The sequence below is a fragment of the Chrysochloris asiatica genome, unplaced genomic scaffold (genome assembly GCF_000296735.1).
Source record: "Chrysochloris asiatica unplaced genomic scaffold, ChrAsi1.0 scaffold00012, whole genome shotgun sequence".
Classification (NCBI taxonomy): Eukaryota; Metazoa; Chordata; class Mammalia; order Afrosoricida; family Chrysochloridae; genus Chrysochloris; species Chrysochloris asiatica.
The window spans coordinates 31,456,474-31,471,764 of NW_006408530.1; the positions used below are offsets into that span (position 1 = coordinate 31,456,474).

The 15,291-nt window shown below is 37.9% G+C and overlaps 1 protein-coding gene across 1 annotated transcript in view; it reads right to left on the bottom strand.

The window, feature by feature from the left end:
* Positions 1–15,291, bottom strand: part of UBXN4 (UBX domain protein 4) — a 60,218-nt gene that overhangs the window by 771 nt on the left and 44,156 nt on the right. Inside the window, exons 7-12 of the mRNA XM_006834578.1 lie at positions 15,033–15,087; positions 14,106–14,270; positions 12,886–13,013; positions 9,441–9,543; positions 7,790–7,921; positions 2,351–2,553 (exon numbers count right to left, since the gene is read on the bottom strand). Of these exons, the coding sequence (XP_006834641.1) occupies positions 2,351–2,553; positions 7,790–7,921; positions 9,441–9,543; positions 12,886–13,013; positions 14,106–14,270; positions 15,033–15,087 (786 nt within the window). The remainder of the gene's footprint in view (positions 1–2,350; positions 2,554–7,789; positions 7,922–9,440; positions 9,544–12,885; positions 13,014–14,105; positions 14,271–15,032; positions 15,088–15,291) is intronic.

A 15,291-nucleotide genomic window follows, 5' to 3' on the forward strand; every position in this document is an offset into this window, starting at 1 on the left:
TATTAACTAACACAATATTAGACAATTTCACCTGTATTTGGGGGGTTTATGTGGCACTGTGGGTTAATGCGCCAGACTGCAATGTCGTTTGTACTGCAAAGTCGGCAGTTCAAACTCACCAGCTGCTCCTTGGAAACCCTATAAAGGGTCGCTAGGGGTCGGAATCGACTTGACAACACTTAACAACAACTTCAAGGAGCTCTGGTAGTGTAGTGGTTACGAATCGCGCTGTGAACCTCAAGGTCAGCAGTTCAAAACTACCAGCTATTCCGTGGGAGAAAGATGAGGCTTTCTGCTCCCGTAAAGATTTACAGCCTCGGAAACCCTGTATACGGTCTCTATGAGTCGGAACTGACTCTATGGTACATAACAACAACATGCCTAAGTCAAGCCAGCCCAATGATAGTTTCCATTTTCCATGTGTTTCTTGTTGAGTGACCAAGTGTTAGAAGAGTGAGGCCATTTGCTAACTAATGTCTCCTTTAATACTTATGCAAGTTGGTATGTCTACTAAAACATTTATAACTTACACAGCGCCTTAGAGGCTACTCAAAACTCCCTTTATAACCTAATTGACAGAAATGGTTACTCAATTTTTAATCATTTAAAAATATTTAAGAATGATTTATATTTATAAACCATTAAGAACAAGGACTTCCTCATTTAAAAATGGGACGGAGATAGGAGTGAAATTTAAGCTAACAGAATTCTATGACACTATGGGGGAAACAAAAAAATGAAAAAACAATAGTGGAACTCAAAACTTCCCTTTTCAATATATATCCATCTTATTAGTTGCCCCAAATTCACATCTTACCCCTAATTTGAAAAAAGTTTTAAAACCCACACAAGCTATTTTATATTACAGAAATTAAAAATTAACTGATTCCATTCATAGCTCAGCAATAATTATTAGTAAGTATCGTTGACTTTATTTTTGGCACAGTGACCCCATACGACAGCGTAGGGCTGTCCACAATATTTCCTAAGTTGTAATCTTTTTGAAAGCATATCACTAGATCTTTCTCTCACATAGCCTCTGGGTTCAAACTGCCAAACTTTAGGTTAGCAGCAGAGTGCTTAACCAGTGGGCCACTAGGGCTCCTTATGCAAAGATTAGAGGGAATTTCCTGTGGAAGGAAGGAAAAGGAAGGAAGGAAGGAAAAGGAAGGAAAGAGGAAGGAGGGAGGGAGGGAGGGAGGGAGGGAGGAAGGAAGGAAGGAAGGAAGGAAGGAAGGAAGGAAGGAAGGAAGGAAGGAAGGAAGGAAATATATAATTAATCTTCCTGCTCAACACACAAAATATAAACCAAAATTAAGGCTCAATCCAACAATATATAAATCACCATCGACAGAGTCAATGGGAAACAAGACTGAGGACCCACTAATGGTAAACAGGGACTCCTGGTATGACGCTGTAAGATTAGCACTGGACTGCAAACAAGGTCAGCAGTTCAAATCCCACCAGCTGCTCCTTGAAAACCCTATACAGGGTTGCTATGAGTTGGAACTAACTCAACAGTACTTAACAACAACAAAAACAATGGCAAACAGAGGCAAGAATTTTTAATACTTATCAGATTGGTGTTAAGATATAGTACAATGCTTATCAAAGAAAGGTGTAATAAAATAAATGTTGCCATTTAATTATTAGAAGAGTTGATATAATCTCACCTTCTAGGAAAATATGTCCAATCTGTGTTAACCTTTTTCAAATATGCATAATATTAAAAAGCAAAGGGATGAGCTTAAATTGTCAATATGATCTATATTAAAATTCTAACTCCTGGCATCAGCAACACAAGTAGGACCTCACAGTTATAGGACTAGTCCAAAGTACCATTTTCAAGAGATACTCATTTTCCTCAGTTTGATCCTTCTCTGATACCCTTAGAAGACTGTCAGCCAGCAGATTAAAAAACCACCAGAGTTAAAATTATCTAAGAGCACAATTGTTCCTCTAAAGATATCAAGCAAGATGAATGAGCAATTAATGGAATATAATCTCTGGCAAGGCAAAAGATGGCTAGTAAGAGAGTAAGAACTATGTATACAGAGTCAGGAGACGAAGGAAATCCAATGAAATGAAATAATAAAACCAATAGAGGTGAAGTTGTTTTCCATGAAATAGGTTTTAGAAAGGTAACTGAGAAAACTCAGGTAGTGAGCTTCCTTCCCAGATGATAAAACCGCATATTCTGAAACTTTCTCGTTATCTCTAAAGTGAGGGAAGACATATACAGAAAGAAAATACCTAAATTAGAATTTTTAATTTGAATACAGCAGAGCCCTTGCCATACTGGGCATGACTAAATTATTTTTTTGCAAATGGGAGAAATACAAACAGATACCTTTTTTCTGAGTTGCTTGATGATGCAGAGTTTAAAGGTTCTGATGATGTTGCTCTCATAGTAGTCTGTGCAGGAGGAGGGTTACTAAATAGGAAGTTGCTAATCAATCTCCAGATGGCAAGGAATGGGTAAAGTACTGTCCCCAACAATGTCCAAATGTCTCCACTAGAAGAATGTACCATGGATGTAGTTGGTCTTCCTGCCTAGAAATGAAGAAATACACCCAGATGCAGACTATACCAACCCAAATCACATCATAGTCAAGGTTCTAAATGAATCTTTTACCTACATAGTTCTCAACTGGAGAAAGACATTAACTATTTTTAAAGAAAATTAAACTTTTTCAATATAATTTAAGTGTTGATAAGAAAAACCTTTCTTGCTGCTTAATAAAAATGAGAAAGGTTTCAAACATTAGTGACTACAATTAAATCCTGACTACTGGAAGGCAAACTGATTAGGTGTGATGCTCCAATTTAGAGTAAATAACACCAACCAGGACATAGAAGACCTGACCTCATGTCATTTGTTGACACTTAAGGGAGTGGTTGTTAAGTGTCACTGAGTTGCTTCTGACTCATAACAAAGTCATTTACGCTTTCAGAGTATGTTTTCTTCATCAGAGATTAAGTTAAATTGAAATACATTTTTTTTTTTTTTACAGTTCGTAATGTTCATTGCTGCCAAAAAGTGGAACACAACCTATATGTCATCAACAGATGAACAGATAAACAAAATGTGGACTATACCCACAATGTTGTGGTGCTCTAGCGTCAGCAATGGACTGAGAATCATAAGGTCAGCAGTTCAAACCCACCAGCTGCTCACTGGAAACCCTACACAGGGTTGCTATAATTTGGAATCGACTCGACAGCACTTAATAACAATAAAAAGGAATGATGTTCTAATACATACTACAACATGGATGAACATTAAACCTAACTGCTAAGTGAAATAAGGTAAATACAACATATTATATAATCCTACTTATGTGAAATATCTACAGTAGACAAAAGCATAGAGACAAAAAAGTAGAATAGTGGTTACTACAGGTGGAGGAGAGGGAAATGGGAAGTTATGGCTTAATGAAGCCAAGTTTCTATTTGGGGTGATGAAAAAGTTCAGGATATAAATAATAATGATGGTGTATATTATGTATATGATCAATGTCGCTGAATAGTAGGAAAAAATGGTTGAAATGGCAAATGCTTTGTTATATACATTTTACCACAATATGATTTTTTAAATGATGAAAATGGTAAATTTTATGTTTACATACAAATATGAAACTTTTGTGAACAGTAGAGCCCTATATAAAGGAGTACAGGTGTGGCGCTGTGGTTAATGAACTGGACTGCAAAGTCTGTTTGAACAGCAAGGTCAGTGGTTTAAGCTCAGTTTGATCCTTCTCTGATACCCTTAGAAGACTGTCAGCCAGCAGATAAAAGAACCATCAGAATTAAAATTATCTAAGAACACAATTATTCCTCTAAAGAAATCAAGCAAGATGAATGAGCATTCTTGGGAACCCTATATAGGGTCGCTATGGGTCAGACCAACTCGATGGCACTTAATAACAACAACATATAAATAAAAGACATTATTAAGTCTTGGATTATTACACATATACTTTGCATTTCTTATTTTCTTTTCCCATTGCTCATTTTCTATACAACTACACCTCACTATCAACTATTCTCATTTACAACTTCGAAAAAGTTCTCAGGCAGTGCCTCTGATGATCCAGGCCCCATTTGGGGCTGTGGCTGGACCCGCAGTCGCCTCCACAGACCACACCAAATGAATGCTGGAGGCCCTGATGATCACCAGGTCACAGGAGGGATAGCAGCTGACTGGCCACACGATGCCTTCTCTCGTTCATCTGTGTCTTAGTTATCTAGTGCTAGAACAAAAATACGACAAGTGGATGGTTTTAACAAAGTTATTCTCTCACAGCTTAAGAGGTTAGAAATCTTAATTCAGAGAACTGGCTCTGGGGGGAAAGTACTCGTCTCTTTTGAGCATCTGTAGGCCCAGGATTCATTAGCGCTCTCCATGAGTCTTGGAATCAATCTTTCCCTGGAGCTAGGAAGTTCACAGCGCAGGGACCCAGGCCCAAAGGACACACTCCACTTTGGGCTCTTCTGTCTTGGTGGTAGTAGGTTCTTTTATCTCTGCTTACTTTTCCCTCCTTTTATCTTTCTTAAAAGATGTTTCAAGCCCCCTGGTGTTGATTCCATCTGTTTTCAGTAGCAGCAATCCAGCTCTCTCCACACTTCTTCTCTATCACCTAAGTGCACACCATCACCCCCTGGAGGATTCGATGGATATGGACATGAGCCCTCGGAGGCCCCAAAACCGATCTCTTCAGTTGTGAACTAAAAGCCGATAAAGATTATCACTTTAAGGTGAGTAATGATGAAAATGAGCACCAGTTATCATTAAGAACGGTCAGTTTAGGGGCTGGTGCCAAGAATGAATTGCACATTGTTGAAGAAGAGGTAATGAATTATGAAGGTAGCCCAATTAAAGTCACACTGGCTACTTTGAAAATGTCTGTACAGCCAATGGTCTCCTTTGGGGGCTTTGAAATAACACCACCAGTGGTCTTACAGTTGAAGTGTGGCTCAGGGCCTGTGCATATTAGTGGGCAGCACTTAGTAGCTGTAGAGGAAGATGCAGAGTCAGATGATGAAGAGGAAGAAGACATGAAACTCTTAAGTATCTCAGGAAAACGGTCTACCCCTGCAAGGTTCCAGAGAAAAAAGTAAAGCTTGCTGCATATGAAGATGATGATGACGACGACGATGAAGATGATGATGATGAAACTGAAGAAAAAGTTCCAGTGAAGAAATCTATACCGGACACTCCAGCTAACAATTGCACAAAAATCAAACCAGAATGGAAAAAACTCAAAACCATCAACACCAAAATCAAAAGATCAAGAATCCTTCAAAAAACAGGAAAAAATCTTCTGTAAAAGATATTAAAGCAAAAATGCAAGCAAGTATAGAAAAAGGTGGTTCCCTTCCCAAGGTGGAAGCCAAATTCATCCATTATGTGAAGAATTGTTTCCAGACGACAGACCAAGAGGCTATTCAAGATCTCTGGCAGTGGAGGCAGTATCTTTAAGGAAATATTTTAAACAGCTTGTTAAAATTTTCTGTCTTATTTCATTTCTGTAACAGTTGATATCTGGTGTCTTTTTTTTTTTTTTTAATGTTTTATTGTGAATTATATGATAGCTTACATGGGAGAACATTAGTTTTGCATTCATTCTATCATACATCGTTTCATTGCCATGGTTCCAAATCCCCTCCATGCATCATCAACCAACCAAAGGGTATACCCTGCAAGCCTGCCCTCTACACTACCCCACACCCCCCAGTCTTCAGCACATAGTTGCTCTCTTTCTCTGTATCTAAAGTCCCCAGCTGCTCCATCGCTCCACGTCATCATCTCTGCCTCCATCTCAGGCATCACTGCTTCTCTGGGTAGGGTCCCGCTCTTGGCTCTTCTCCATTGATGGTCCTAGGGACCTCCGCTCCTCGACTGGTAAAGTTAATCACTCCCTTCCTTGCTAAAGAATGTCTAGCTTTACATTTCCAACTCTCACAATCAGTCCTGATAACAATTATTCACTATTTTATCAGAAGAGACCCATCTGCGTTTCCTTTCATCAGTTCCGCCTAGACAGATTGGATACTACTCACTGGAGGTTCTGCCTTCCTCCAGGCTCCCTGGCTCTAGGTTCCCTCTTGAAAGCTTGTAAGCCAGTCACTTCTTGCCTTTGTAGCCCGCCCCCCTCCCCCTCTCATTTTGGGTAGCCAATGTCCAAATTACCCATCCCTGTCTACTCTGTGTATGGGGGGGGTGGGAATGATTCTTGCTGTAAGGATCTGTTCCCTCTTTTGAGCTACTGGATCCATAGGTGTAGGTCAAGTTCATCAAATTGTATCAGATTACTCTTTTTTTCCTCCTCTTTCTTCTTCTGGTTGAGCTCTGATCATCCAGTCATTGAAGCCAGGTCAAGTGGGTATTATCTGCAAGTGTGGGGGTTCTTGTGCATATGCCCTCTTTTTATCAGCTGCACGCTTCACTCTCCACATTGTAGGGCTTATTTAGCTCATCACTTCATTGCTGCTTTCCCCTCACTTCCCCTTATCCGTGATGAGCGAATACAGAGTGTGTATTCCCATTGAATCTTATTCTTGGAAGGGGGTTTGCACTGAGGGGATCCGACCACTTGCCTTGATGTTTCCTGGGCAAGCAACTTGTTTGTTCTTATAGTAACAGTCTGTCTGTCTCTATTGTTTTGTATTTTTCCTGGAGGTCTTTCTTTCAAGAAGTATCTTCTGTTCTTCTAGCAGCTCCAGACTGGTCTGCTCGTCCTTTCAAATGGAAATTCTGGTGTCCTTTTTTGTAACGCTGAGTGAGAAGTTTCCCTACCATGTCTGATAAATGTTGTCCAGGTTCCTCTGCCTAGAATGTGTTGTCCAAAATGCCTGTTTAGTTTTTAAAGATGGAATGCCACCCTTTGCTTGGTTCTAAGTAAGTATGGAATGTTATGATAGGACATAGTAGTAGCAGTGGTCAGACACATGGAAATCTTGGGGAGACAAAAATATACATGTGAAATAAACTCAGTATTTTAATAAAGTAAAAAAAAAAATGTTACAAGCCACATCCACAAGGAAAACTTCCTTTCAATCTATTGGCTGCTCATAGTAGATCTCATCATGAAGAGGATTACACTGTATTAGATCCCATCATGGAGGATCACTTTGTTTTTAATTGCCAAACCACTGAGAATCCAAATCTAGATGAACTGATACAAAACCCTAATTTATCACAGTCTGCAGTATCTCCATCTGGCCAAGGAGGGTGCAAGGCAACAGTGGAATGGTGTGAGGTTGTGAGCAGGCAGTAAGAAGCTGAGTGTATGCCTGAAGGTTCCATGGAGGCCTGTGGGAGGAGGCAGTTAGCAGGCTGGGAAAGAAAGCGGTAGCGTGGGGCTGCAGGACTGGGGCAGAAGGATGAGTGGGGTACTCACCCAAGGTAGGTGGTGGGAGGCAAGCAAACCCCTCCCCCCCCTCCATTCCCCATGGGCTTCACAATAGTGGGGAAAGTATGGGGGGCGGGGGAGAAGCCTGCAACATTACAAATATTCCAAGATGTGAGGTGGGCACACAATGGGCAGTGAGTTAACAGGCAAGACACCAGCACTGAGACAGCACAGTGACTCTGTCTTTGGAACCTATGCATGTCAATAAGTGAGGAATGGAACAAATTGAAAGTTAATCTATCTAATGTCTCACAAACAATATTAGCAATACAAATATATAAAGCATGGAATAATTTCATGAATACTCAAATGTAGAAATAACAGCACTCAAAAAACATACATATATATATATATATATACATGTATATACATACTGGCAACAGTACCACTGAGGCACTTGGGGCAAGCTCCAAATCCAGTAATTTCTTTTTATAATCTTCTTTGGTAAATTCCCTCCTGGGAAACATGGTAGCTAATGAAAAATTACCATAAGTGTTGCCGACTGTCTGTAACATAACAAAAAAAAAAATTAAAACCTTACAATGGTGTCTTTTAAAAATAAAACTCATATAAATCTAAATGGAGTACTGGTGTGGCACTGTAGCACTTGATGGCAAGGTGGGTGGTTCAAACTTACCAGTCATTTCTTGGAAACTCTATGAGTTGCTATGAGTTGGCATCGACTTAAGGGCACTTAACAACAAAATCTAAAATGACTGCTTTAATTAAAATTACCCTAATTTTAAAGTTCATAGAAATGTAAACTGAAAAACCAAACTACATGCTTCAAGATGTAGTTGAAAAGTTACCATATCCAGTTATTTTTTTTAAAGTTTCTCAAAATGACCACCAAATAAAAATAATAAGACTAACTCCTGAAATAGAATAAACAAAGAAAATAAACTGAATAAAATATGAGCAACTATGTATATCTTTAGAGTATGTCTGCAGTTCAATTATTAGAGTTTTTTACTACCTTTTGGCAAGTATATTAGTAAACATTTGGATTATAGTTACTTTTTGTTAAAAATCTACAACAGACCAGTATTTTCTTCACAGATATAAAACTACAGCGTTTTAGCCTTCTATTTCAAGGTATAAACAGTCCACAAAACACATGTAACTCCAATTCTAGACGGAACTGAATTGAATTCTAGCAACAGTACTATGAAAAAAGAAAGTAAAGTCAAGATTTGTATTTCAAGTATTCTCAAAGAGTAAGATTAAAATGGAAGTAGAAGTGTCTCTATGCCAGATCTTTTAAATAACCATCAACAGTCATCCCTTCCACAATGTATACTGGCAGGCTTTACCAGCACCAGCACAATATTGAATGACAGTTTCTTGTGATTTTTACTGCTGCTCACACACAAGGGGCCTTCAAAAAGTTCGTTTTATTTCCATTCTTCCACAAACTTTTTAAAGCCCCCATGTATAAACACCTCAGTGTTCTCACTCTCACATAAACAAAGATAGCCCAAAATACAAAATTGTAATTGTTCTGAGGTAAAGTTTTAACGAAAGTGATTCAACCAAGGACTTCTTTTCTCCTGTCTGGCTCCCTCTTCACTTACCTGTGAGGTCCCAGATGGGGACCCAAGACAAAAAAATAAAATTTAAAGGCTACAGAGGTCTTAAAGTAAGTCTTTACACTGCCCATCTCAGCTCATTAGTGCAGAAACGTTGATAGCTTTCAGGCATCCTTCTCTCGGGAGCCATAAGTATGGCAGCAGACTAAATAAGCCTAACAAGCAGAAATGCTGTCACCATCTGACATTAATGCAAAGGGGCAACAATAAAATTGTGGGAAAATTCCAAGACCTTTTCATTCCATCTTCCCACAAATATTCTGAAGCTCCCTTGTACATGATGGAAACATTACAATACCTTTGGTGTCTTGTGCTTCCTTCAAGGGGATAAGTTATGATTTATTTACATTCTTTAATTTCTGTTTTGAAATTTTCCACTTATATGCCCTAATAACCTATATATGTATCTTTATTTTAACTCAAGACATAAATTTACCTGTGCAGCAAACTGTCTTGCTTCCTCTAAAGGAGCATCAGAAGGGAACTGATTTGTAAAGGAAGAACCATCAGGAAGACGGAATTGAATTCTAGCAACAGTACTATGAAAAAAGAAAGTAAAGTCAAGATTTGCATTTCATGTATTCTCAAAGAATAAGATTAAAATGGAAGAAGTATGCAATAAAAAGGTTTTTGTTTCTATGCCAGATCTTTTAAATACACATCAACAATGATCCCTTCCACAAAGCCATTTGCAACAACTAATCTACTTTGAATCTCTAAGCATTTTATCTATTTTGAACTTTTTATAAATGAACCGTACAATATGTGGTTTTTGGCAGCTGGGCTTTCACTCAATGTTTCTAATGGACATTCAAGCATGGATCACTTTCTCTCTTTTTTAAAGCTTTTATTGTGAATTGAATGATCACATCGGTTTTGCACTAATCCTATTGTATTTTCTCTCATTGCAATAATTACAATCCCCTCCGTGCATCATTTCGCAGTATTTGTTTTTATTCCCTCTGGGTTTTTTCAGTACACAAAAACACTCAGGAATATATAATCATTTAAACAACCACAGGGCACATTCTGCAAGCCTGCCTCCTGGCCGCTAGCACACAGTCTTTTTCTCTTTCCATGAGTCTAGATTCCTCAGCTGCTCTCTCTCTCCATGTCCTCATCTCTGCCTCCATCTCTGGTGTTGTGCTTTTCTGGTTAGGATCCCACATTCCACTTGTGCTCTTCTCCCTTAATGGTCCTAGGGTCCTATGTTCCTAGACTGTAAGATTAATTAGTCCTCCCTTTTGTTATAAAACTTCTAAGTTTACAGTTGTGACAGTCACAATTAGTCAGGATAACAATTCCTCACTATTGAATCAAAAGAATCCTATCCCCATCTCCTTTCACCAGACCCATCTAGACAAGATGTAAACTATTCAGTGGTGGTTCTACCTTCCCCTGCACACTCTGAAACTAAACTCCCTCTTGAAAACTTGTAAGCCAGCTACTTCATGACTTTATAGCACTCCCTCCCCCATTTTAGGTAGCTAATGTCTAAAATGCCTGTCCCTATCAACCTTGTATACCAAGAGGATAGGCTTGTGGATTTTTTTCTTTTATTGTCAAATGTTCAGTTTATCCATTCATCAGCAGACATTTGGATCGTTACCATTTACCGGCAATTATGTAAATTCTGCTTCCATGAACATGTATGAACCTGCTTTTGTGCAAATGTGTTTTCAATTCTCTTGGATTGTACCTAAGAGTGGAATTATTGTGTCATATGGTAACACTGTTGAACATTTTGAGGAACTGTCAAGTTACTTTTCAAAGTGGCAGGGCCATTTTATACTCCTACCAGCCAAAGTAAAAGGTTTCTCATTTCTCCACCTCCTCTCTAGCACTTACTATGGTTTTAATTTTATTTATCACAGTGAGTAGGAAGTGGTTTTAATATGTATTTCTCTAATGACTAATGATGTTAAGCATCTTCTTGTGTGCTTGTTAGACATTTGTATATCTTCTATGGAGAAATGTCTATTCACAGTCCTTGTTTTTGTTGGGTGCCATTAAGTCAGCTCTGACTCATAGTCATAGTATACCCTACGCAAAACAGAATGAAACACTGACCGATCTTGCACCATCCCCACAATTTTTGTTACACATGAGTCCATTGTTGCTGCCACTAAGTCAATCCATCTCATTGGAGGTCTTCCTCTTTTTCACTGATTCTGCACTTTATCAAGCACGATGTCGTTCTCCAGGGATTTATTTGTCCCTTGTGATAACATGTCCTAAGTACGAGAAACTAAGTCTCACCATACCTCCTTCAAAGGAACATTCTAACTGTACTTCTTTCAACACAGATTTGTTTGTTCATCTGGCAGTCCATGGTATTTTTCAATATTCGTCTCCAACATCATATAGCAAATACATCAATTCTTCTACAGTCTTCCATATTCACTGTCCAACTTTCATATGAATATGAGGCTTCTGAAAATACCATGACTTGGAAAGGCACACCTTTATCCTCAAACTGACACCTTTGCTCTTTAAACAAACACTTTAAAGAGGACTTGTGCAGATTAGCCTAATGCAGTATGTCATTTGATTTCTTAGCTGCTGTTTCCATGAGTTTTGATTGTTGATCAAAGCAGAATGAAATCACTGACAACTTCAAAGCATCTGTCTATATTTAAACTGGGTTGTCTTTTTACAGCTGAATTATATGAGTTATATATTCTAGATATATGATTTGGAAATGCTTTCTTCCATTCTGTATGTTGTATTTTTACTTTTTTGATGGTGTCCTTTGAAATGCAAAAGTTTAAAATTTTGAAGAACTGCAATTAATTTTGTTATTTTGTTATTTGTGCTTTTCAAACGATACCTAAGACACCACTGTCTAGACAAAAAAACACAAAGATTTTTTCCTTTTCTTCTATGAACTTTATATTTTACTCCTATATTTAAGTCTTTGACACATTTTGAGTTAATTTTTAATATGGCATACTGTTATTGTTAAGTGCTGTTGAGTTGGTTCTCACCCATAGCAACTCTGTATAGGGTTTCCAAGGAGCAGCTGGTGGGTTTGAACCACTAACCTTGCAGTTCAAACAGACTTTGTGGTCCGATGCATTATCCTGCAGCGCCACACAAGGACTCCATATCGCGTCTGGTGGTGGTGGTTATGTGCTGTGGCGTCAGTTCCGACTCACAGCCACCATGCATAGGGGTTCTGAGGCTGTACATATTTACAGGAGCAGAAAACCTCATCTTTCTCCTAAGGAATGTTGGTAGTTTCAAACTGCTGATCTTGAGGTTAGCAACCCAACTCATAACCATTACATTATGCTACTAAAATAAAGCTCCTTTGATATGGCATATTGGGTCCAAATTCATTATTTTACTTGTCTGAGCACCACTGTTGTAAAGACTATTCTTTCTCCACTGAATTTTTGGTGGTCCTGTCAAAAATCAATTGATCATATTTATAAGGGTTTATTTCTGTACATTAGTTTTATTCCATTGATCTATAGTATGGCTATGCTTATGCCAATTGCACAGTCTTAGATTAATGTTGCTTTATAGTACGTTTTCAAACCGTAAAAAGGGAGTCCTCCAACTTAGTTATTCACTTTCAAAATTGTTTTTGCTATTTTGATTCCCTTACATTTCCTGGGAATTTTAGAAATCGGATTAACTGAGATTTTGATTATACATTGCTAACTGAGATTCTGATTATACATTGAATTGAATCTAATATCAGAGTTTACAGACTATTCCCATCTTAACAATATGTCTTCTGATCTATGAACAATGATTTCTTTTTAATTATTTAGGTATTCTTTATTTCAGCATTAATGTTAAAAACCAGCCTACAATCACTGTGCTCTTGAGCCCACGTGAACACAAAGATGTTTCCTCATGAAATAAAGTACCTTCTTTCTCTTCTATAAGATTCCCTCTTGACTTCCATTTCTGTCTGTTTGGCCTGCAAAGCAGCTGCTTTGGCAGCTTCAACTTCTTCCTTTGTCTTTGCAAAACGAGCAGCTCTCTCTGCACGGTCCTTTAAAACAATCATTAGACACCAATTATCTTTCACTGACATAATGATTTATTCACACATTCCCAAATCCAAGTTAATAAGAAACACAAACATACATGAAATTTCTGAAATCATACAAGAACTTGTAAAGTTTGTTCTGGTAATTTTTTATCAACTGCCAAGAACATGAAGTTATTATAGAATAAACAAGGACTTGATTTTGCTCACTAGTGTATTTCTACAATGGTTGGCACATAAGATGCTCAATAAACATTAGTCAAATAAGCAAACACCATTAAAGTAGGCAGGAATCCTGGTGTGGTGCTGTATTTTACTTGTCTGAGTTTTGCTGTAAAATAATGCACAGGGTCGGCAGGTCAAATTCACTAGCGGCTCCTTGGTAGCCCTGTATTGGACTGGGTTGTTGTTACGTCAGAACTGACTCATGGTACTTAACAACAACATTAAAGTTGGCATGGTTTTCATATGTACCACACTGTTTAATTCCAAAAACAATTATTGAAAAACCATCCTTTGCTGCTGTTGTTAAATGCCATTGAATTGGTTCTGACTCATAGTGACTCTGTATAAGGTTTCTGAGGAGCAGTTGGTGGGGAACTGCCAAAAGCATTAAACTTGTAGACCAGTGCTAATCCTACAGCACCACACCAGGAGTCCATAAAACCATCCTAAACGTCTATAAAGTGCCTAAACCCTTTGTCCCCAAAGGGTTTGAGATTGCCTGAGATTAAAGATTATTAGGTAATCAATACATAGCCTGTTTTCCAAAGAATCTCTGAAAACTGCCTTTTGACTTATTTGACAAAGTTCATTATATAAGAAAACAAGGAAAGTGAAACTGGTATTCTTTGAGTTATTGTTGTTGTCGTTAAATGCTGTCGAGTCTCACAGTGACCCTGTACAGGGTTTCCAAGGAGCAGCTGGTGGGTTTGAATTGCCGGTCTTGTGATTTGCAGTCCAGTGTTGATCCTACAGCACCATACCAGTACATACTATTTTTGCATATACTGTCTTGTAATAGACCAAAGCCAATATGCATGGAGAAATAATTTTACAAATGCCCTGGAGTCAAGCACTAAAACTAATACTCACCAATGCAATCTGCTGTTTTATACGCTCTCGTGCTGCCCTATCTTCTGCTTTTTCTCTGTTTCTTTCCTCTAACATTCTTTTTGTTAATTCTTCTTCTTGCTTTCTTTTATAATCTAACATTTCTTTTCCGGTTTTTCTCCTCTCAATTTCCTTCTTAATTTCTCTCTGAAAAAAAGAGAAAATAAGTTTTAGGAGTTAGAAACATAATTTGATAGTCTGCCCCAGATACTATTTTAAATGCAGGGCAAGTTAGATACATGGTACATCTAAAGGAATGAAACGTCTTAAAATGTAATGGTCTCTTGGAGTTTAATAACAGGATAGTTAAAGGACATAAGTCTGCCAGTTTTGAAGTCTTTGTCAGTGGTAGTGTTAAGATGTGGCCAGTGTATGTTGACAGTAAGAGAATTACAGGTCTTTGATTTCTAAGATGAATATGTTATCCCCAAGGTAGTCATTTTTGGGCTTAAAGATACCCTCTCTATATTAGAACTCCAAAACAAAGATATAGTCTAGATAGTCTAGATATACATGGTAAGAAAAATGAATGATGCATTAGAATACAACAAAACAGGAAATATTTCAGCAAAGCACCTATACATTTCTTTTTCACAAGAAAAGAGTTTTACTTCGAATTTAAAAAAAAAGGGGGGTGAGCATAAAATGTGATCTCTGCCACAAATCAAATTAATTTTAGCTTAAGCCCCTTTATAATTAGTGGAAAAGACCTGCTGTAAGCAATAGAAGACAATCCAATGTATTCCTAGCACTTTTTAAAAAGAACATAAAATGTACATAATATGAAGACAGAGTCAGAAAGCTCCCTTCACAATACTGTAACAGTGAAGTTTAATTTTTGGAGACAAAGCAGGCCTACTCTTCATTGAATAGGTGGGTAAAATAATGCTATAAGTGCATCAATTTTACCTGCTCTTCCTCTTTCCTTTTCTCTTCCCTCCTTTCTTCAAGTTTTTTGGTTAGTCTGTATTTAAAAAAAGAGAAAAATGAACTGAGACATATTGTCTTAGTATCAAACACACTTAAGAAATTTATTTCGCTAAAAACATCTAGAAGTATAGACACTAATAAGAGAAGCCCCTGAGAAGAGCCAGTGGGAGTACATCCTAAGTAACTGTCTCCTAGCTATCTTTAGTTTTTCTGGGTTTTGGTCTGATATATCTGATAT